This window comes from Salvelinus sp. IW2-2015, linkage group LG18, assembly GCF_002910315.2.
Source record: "Salvelinus sp. IW2-2015 linkage group LG18, ASM291031v2, whole genome shotgun sequence".
Lineage (NCBI taxonomy): Eukaryota > Metazoa > Chordata > Actinopteri > Salmoniformes > Salmonidae > Salvelinus > Salvelinus sp. IW2-2015.
Genome location: NC_036858.1, coordinates 67,542,243 through 67,549,500, shown reverse-complemented (window position 1 = coordinate 67,549,500; position 7,258 = coordinate 67,542,243). Strand labels below are relative to the sequence as shown.

The 7,258-nt window shown below is 41.4% G+C and overlaps 1 protein-coding gene across 1 annotated transcript in view; it reads left to right on the top strand.

The window, feature by feature from the left end:
* Window positions 1–7,258, top strand: part of LOC111978005 (collagen alpha-1(I) chain) — a 47,868-nt gene that overhangs the window by 20,975 nt on the left and 19,635 nt on the right. Inside the window, 9 exon segments of the mRNA XM_070448721.1 lie at window positions 2,190–2,246; window positions 2,249–2,287; window positions 2,509–2,552; window positions 2,718–2,816; window positions 3,288–3,418; window positions 5,712–5,870; window positions 6,434–6,493; window positions 6,664–6,749; window positions 7,155–7,225. Coding sequence (XP_070304822.1) covers window positions 2,190–2,246; window positions 2,249–2,287; window positions 2,509–2,552; window positions 2,718–2,816; window positions 3,288–3,418; window positions 5,712–5,870; window positions 6,434–6,493; window positions 6,664–6,749; window positions 7,155–7,225 — 746 coding nt within the window.

Genomic DNA, 7,258 nt, shown 5'->3' with positions numbered 1-7,258 from the left:
GACTTACTGTAATGTACAGACCTCTATTAGAGAGGAAACAGTGAGACTACTGTAATGTACAGACCTCTATTTAGAGAGGAAAACAGTGAGAGACTACTGGTAATGTACAGACTCTATTAGAGAGGAAACAGTGAGACTACTGTAATGTACAGACCTCTATTAGAGAGGAAACAGTGGGAGACTACTTGTAATGTACAGACCTCTATTAGAGAGGAAACAGTGAGAGACTACTGTAATGTACAGACCTCTATTAGAGAGGAAACAGTGAGGAACTACTGTAATGTACAGACTCTATTAGAGAGGAAACAGTGGAGAGCTCACTGTAATGTACAGACCTCTATTAGGGAGGAAACAGTGACTACTGTAATGTACAGACCTCTATTAGAGAGGAAACAGTGGGGACTACTGTATGTACAGACCTCTATTAGAGAGGAAACAGTGGAGACTACTAATGTACAGACTCTATTAGAGAGGAAACAGTGGGAGACTACTGTAATGTACAGACTCCTATTAGAGAGAAACAGTGAGAGACTACTGTATGTACAGATCTCTATTAGAGAGGAAACAGTGGGAGACTACTGTAATGTACAGACCCTATTAGAGAGGAAACAGTGGAGAGACTACTGTAATGTACAGACTCTATTAGAGAGGAAACAGTGGAGACTACTGTAATGTACAGACCTCTATTAGAGAGGAACAGTGAGAGACTACTGTAATGTACAGACTTATTAGAGAGGAAACAGTGGAGACTACTGTAATGTACAGATTCTATTAGAGAGGAAACAGTGGGAGACTACTGTAATGTACAGACCTCTATTAGAGAGAACAGTGAGACTACTGTAATGTACAGACTCTATTAGAGAGGAAACAGTGAGAACTACTGTAATGTACAGACCTCTATTAGAGAGGAAACAGTGAGAGACTACTGTAATGACAAGATTCTATTAGAGAGGAAACAGTGGAGACTACTGTAATGTACAGACTCTATTAGAGAGGAAACAGTGAGACTACTGTAATGTACAGACCTCTATTAGAGAGGAAACAGTAGAGACTACTGTAATGTACAGACTCTATTAGAGAGGAAACAGTGAGAGACTACTGTAATGTACAGACTCTATTAGAGAGGAAACAGTGAGAGACTACTGTAATGTACAGACCTCTATTAGAGGAAACAGTGAGAGACTACTGTAATGTACAGACCTCTAATTAGAGAGGAAACAGTGAGAGACTACTGTAATGTACAGATCTCTATTAGCGAGGAAACAGTGAGAGACACTGTAATGTACAGACCTCTTTAGAGAGAAAGGAGAGACTACTGTAATGTACAGACCTCTATTAGAGAGAAACAGTGGAGACTACTGTAATGTACAGACCTCTATTAGAGAGGAAACAGTGAGAGCTACTGTAATGTACAGACTCTATTAGAGAGGAAAAGTGAGACTACTGTAATGTACAGACTCTAAGAGAGGAACAGTGGAGACTACTGTAAGTGTACAGACTCTATTAGAGAGGAAACAGTAGGAGACTACTGTAATGTACAGACCTCTATTAGAGAGGAAACAGTGAGAGACTACTGTAATGTACAGACTTATTAGAGAGGAAACAGTGGGAGACTACATGTAATGTACAGACCTCTATTAGAGAGAGAACAGTGAGACTACTGTAATGTACAGACCTCTATTAGAGAAGGACAGTGAGACTACTGTAATGTACGACTCTATTAGAGAGGAAACAGTGAGAGACTACTGTAACAAAACAAAAAAGAACTAATGTACAGATCTCTATTAGAGAGGAAACAGTGGAGACTACTGTAATGTACAGACCTCTATTAGAGAGGAAACAGTGAGACTACTGTAATGTACAGACCTCTATTAGAAGAGGAAACAGTGAGACTACTGTAATGTACAGATCTCTATTAGAGAGGAAACAGTGAGAGACTACTGTAATGTACAGATCTCTATTAGAGAGGAACAGTGAGACTACTGTAATGTACAGACCTCTATTAGAGAGGAAACAGTGGAGGAGTGAACAACTGAAATTGTACTCAATAGGAATAATATAAACATAACACATAAAAGAAACTGATTAATTATATTCCTACATATTGTAACATCAGTTTCAAAGAATGTGTTATCCAGCACCTCCTAATGTCCTCTCTGCTGTCCCTTTAGGGAGAGACCGGTCCTCAGGGAGGCCGTGGTCAGACGGACCCCAAGGATCTCGTGGAGAGCCCGGTAACCCTGGACCGCTGGTGCTGCTGGACCCTCTGTGAGTACTGTTGTGCATGGTTGCCCTTAAATGCTTATATTATTATTTGTCCTGGTTGCTTGTGCTTGTAAGTCCTATCTTATATATGCTTATATATCATTATCTTTATATAGGTCTTTATCCTTATATATGTGATAATGCTTATGTTTACCCTCATAGTACACCGTTTAACTCTGACCCCTGAAGTTTACTGTAAGATAATGTCCCCCTCTCTTTCCGCTCTTTTCTGTAACCAAACAGGGTGCCCCGGAAGTGATGGCCAGTCAGGAGGCAAGGGTGCCACTGTAAGTATGAGTCTTGTGGATACATCTATCTGAAGATCTATGATTGATTATGTTCAAAAGAAAGCCATTAAGACTGTAGTATGTAGAAAGCCATTAAGACTGTAGTATGTGCATGCATACGGGTGTTGGTGCATTAACGTGTGTGTTCTCTTGTCCATCCCATAGGGTGCTGTTGGTATCTCTGGTGCTCCTGGTTTCCCAGGATCCCGTGGCCCCGCTGGACCTCCCGGAGCTGGTGGTGGCCCCGGCCCCAAGGGTAACCATGTGAGTACCACTGTTACGATCACTATCTAGTAGATTGATCAAATAGCATTTCATGTATAAGTTTGCAGCACTAGTCCATTTTGTGATGTGCTTGGGCTGTTTTCATCAAGCAGTGGTGGTGAGTATTGCTTTGTAAATTGATACTACGCAGAATCCAATAGAACACAGTCATTTAATGCATATCTATGGATGTATAAAAACAATTAAACGTGTGTAGCACTACACTCCATTTTGTGATGTGTATATGGACCAGGAATTAGTGGTGAGTGTTAGCTGATGTGCAGTGGAGGAGGCTGAGGGGAGGATGGCTCATAATAATGGCTGGAATGGAGCAAATCACATGGAAACCATGTTTGATATATTTCATACCATTCCACCTATTCCGCTCCAGCCATTACCATGAGCCCGTCCTCCACAATAAAGGTGCCACCAACCTCCAGTGCTGATGTGATTTGTTTGTTTTCCCTACAGGGTGAGCAAGGAGCCCAAGGCTCCAAGGGAGAGCCCGGCGTAAAGGGAGAGCCTGTAAGTTGGACCGCCTTTATTTATAACTTATGGAAATATTTATTTAACAAGCAGCTGACCATGTCTCAAAACATTTAGTGCTGATTTCCGGGACATAGATTAAGCAAGCCCAGTTGTGGACCAAAAAGCATGTTCACTGGAGAATCTCCAATGACATAGGTTTTTTGTCCAGGATTATGCTTAATCTGTGTCTGGGAAACCGGACCACAGGTCTCTAACCCAGGGATAGACACCTGTTTCTTCTGGAGGTATTGTTAGACAGGTGAGTTTACTACAGGTCTCTAACCCAGGGATAGACACCTACTTTCATTAAGCACATAGTGAATGTCAGACATTGAAAATAGAGAGAACTTAAGTTTACACACTCGTTTAACCCTGAACTGAAGTTTCTGTAGAGATATGTCCTCCACCTCTTTCACCCGCTTTCTCATCCTTAACCAAAACAGGGTGAGCCCGGAAGTGATGAGTCGGAGGCAGGGTGCACTAAGGTATTACGTTTTATATACGGACTACATTAGTGAAGATCTTGTTCGCTTTGCTTCAATATGAAACTGGTAATAATAGATATTATATGATAATAATCCTAGGAATACCTAATTGTAATTGAAAAGAATGCACATTTAGATCGTGCTTTTTAACTTGACAATGCCATTAAGAAAGAGACTGTAGTATTTGAAAAAAAACAGACAAAAAAAAAAAACGGAAGCCATTAGACTGTGTATGTAGAAAGCATTAGACTGTAGTATGTAGAAAGCCATTAAGACTGTAGTATGGTGAAAAGCCATTAAGACTGTAGTATGTAGAAAGCCATTAAGACTGTAGTTTGTAGGATAAGGACCATTAAGACTTGTAGTATGTAGAACACATTAAGACTGTAGTATGTATAGATAAGCCATTCGTATGTAGTATGTAGAACATTAAGAGTGTAATGTGGGAAGCCATTAAGACTGTAGTATGTATAACCCAGATTTAAGACTGGTAGTTGTGGGAAGCCATAAGACTGGTCGTATGTAGAAAGCCATTAGATTGTAGTTGTGGAATTTATGCCATAAGACTGTAGTATGTAGACATAGCATTAAGACTCTTAGTTTCATGTGGGAAAGTCTCATCTCAGAGGTTAGCTCGATAGTCAATTAGTACTGTGTACTCGCTAGAAATGCCTGTAAGACTGTGTATGTTAGATACAGGAGTACCACTCCCATAGTAAGTTTCCGACTGTAAGGGTAAAATATGCTAGACAATAACGCATATAGTTATGTTTAGTCCAATGAATGAACGTGGGACAGCATGGGAATGCCCGAGGTTCGTTAGTTGATGTAGATAGAAGAACATATGTGTTTTCATGTTTAAGGGATGTATGTGTGATTCGTTTGACATTAAGCGACTGTAGATTTAGACACCGACATTAAAGATCTGTAGTATGTCGATGCTTATAGCAGTTAAGCGACTGTAGATAAATGTAGGGAAGTCCGTATAGATGTATGATGATAGAAAAAAGCATTAATGACTTGTGTATGAATGGGATGGCCATTAAGATGGGATGGTAGTAATGGGTAGAGAAGCATTAAGCCGATGTAGTATTGGGCGAGCTATAAAGACCGTAGTTGATAGGGGAAGAGCATTAAGACTGTGTATGGGATGGGTGAAAGAACAATTAGAGACTGTATATGTGGGACGCATTAGCTGGGTCACTGGGAAGGTTCAGCTTAGATCGAGTAGTTGTGTAGAAGCATTAGAATTGTAGTATATGATAGAAGAACATTAGATGTAGTATGTATGAAAGCCGATTAAGACTAGTAGTATGTGAGAGTAAGACGCTTAGACTGATAGTTATGTTGGATTAATTTGCCATTTAAGATCGGTAGATGATGTAGAAGCAATTAGATGTATATGCTGGGCTTAGAGATCAAGGGCTTCACATTAGAGACTGTACGTGTCCTGTAGGAACCTAGAGATTAGATGTACGACGACTGTGTATGTACGAAAATGGACCTACCATCTATTAACGACTGTAGATATGTGAGGACAGCCTTAGAATGTAGGTATGTAGAATGTTAGCCATTCAGCATGTATATGTAGAACAAGTTTGATTAATATCGTAGTATTGTTTACAAAGCCAGTTAAGATCGTTATGTAGAAGCCGAATTGAGGACTGTAGTGGCATATGCTAGCATGATGGGACTCTAATATGTTAGATGATTAGTAGAAGCAAGCATTAGAACTAGTTAATATGTGAGAGTACGCATTGGATTACAGAGAAAAGTAGTCACTGTGCACTCGCATAAAGACGAGATATTGTGCATTAAGGCTAGTGTAGTAGTTCTTTTTGTTTCCGTGATCCCAATACGGGAATGCTCTGTGGTATCATAGCTGTGTGACTTATGGCCCTGGTTTCCTCCCAGGAAACCTCCCGTGGCTGATTGCTCCCCTCATGGTGGACCTATCCGGAGCACTCGGTGTCGCGCTCCTCTCTCATCTCACGAAAACCCCTCCCACCGACCACCCTTACCCCCACAGCACCCATTTAGCGTAAGCAAAGCAATCCATCCGACTCCTCCGGCACCAAAAGGGTAACAATGCTTTGCAGTACCTCCGTTTATGTACTCTATCGACTAACTTATGTAGAACCATTGCATCAACTAGCTTTTCATGCTATTTACCCCAGTATTGCGGCAAGGCGCGCATTAGTCCTCCTATTTGTGATGTGCTTGGGCTGTTTTCATCAAGCAGATGGTGGTGAGTATTGGCTTTGTAAATTGATACTAAGCAGATCAATGACATTAGTCTTGTAATGCATATCTTGGATGTATACAACAAATATTAAACGTGTGTGTTGCACTAACTCCATTTGTGATGTGTATATGGACAGGAGTTAGTGTGATGTTGCTGATGGCGTGGCAGAGTGGAGGAGGCTAGGGGGAGGATGGCTCATAATAATGGCTGGAATGGAGAAATCAAACATGGAACATACGTTCTAGTTGTATATATTTCCATAATTTCCTATTCCGCTCACCAACCATCGCATGAGCCCGTCCTCCACAATAAAGGTGCCCACCTCCAGTGTGATAAGTGATTTGTTTGTTTCCCTACAGGGGAGCAGCGGAGCCCAAGGTCAAGCGCGGAGCCCCAGTCTCCGCCGTAAAGGAGAGCCTGTAAGTTGGAACCGGCTTTATTTATAACTTATGGAAATATTTATTTAACAAGCAGCTTGACAATGTCTCAAAACATTTAGTGCTGATTTCCGGGACATAGATTAAGAAGCCCAGTTGTGGACGAAAGCATGTTCACATGGAGAATCTCCATGACATAGTTTTTTGTCCAGGATTTGTTATACTCTGTGTCTGGTGAAACGAGCAGCACCACAGGTTCTTACGAGGATAAGAAAAGACACCTGTTTCTTGAATGGAGGTATGTGTCTAGGACGAAGGATGAGTTTTATAGCAGGTATCGGTACCCAGGGATACAGACACCTGTTTCTTTGGAGGCTATTGAAATATAGACCAGTAGTGAGTTTATAAGTATTATAAATTTCACAGGGATAGACAAGTGGTTTTCTTCTAGTTCAAGTTATAGTTAAAGCCCTTGTGAGTGTACGGTAGTGTCTTTAACCAGTTGATAGCGCTGACACGATGTTCTACTTTCCTGGAGGTAAATTGTTAAGTTCCACAGGCTGTGAGTTCTATAACTACAAAGGGTTCTGTACCCTATATGGACACATCCTTATTACGTCATATTTTCAAATATGTGGTTTTTCCTGGTCCTGGCGGACATAACTTCGACCCCCACCAACGTCTCGAGCACCCTCTGGGGAAGGAGGGACAAGAGGTGCGAGTCGAGTGAGCCTGGTGGCGGTGGTGGTGTTGGGGAAAACCCCTGGGGAGCGTGTACGTTACAGCACCACAAACCACCCCAGCGAT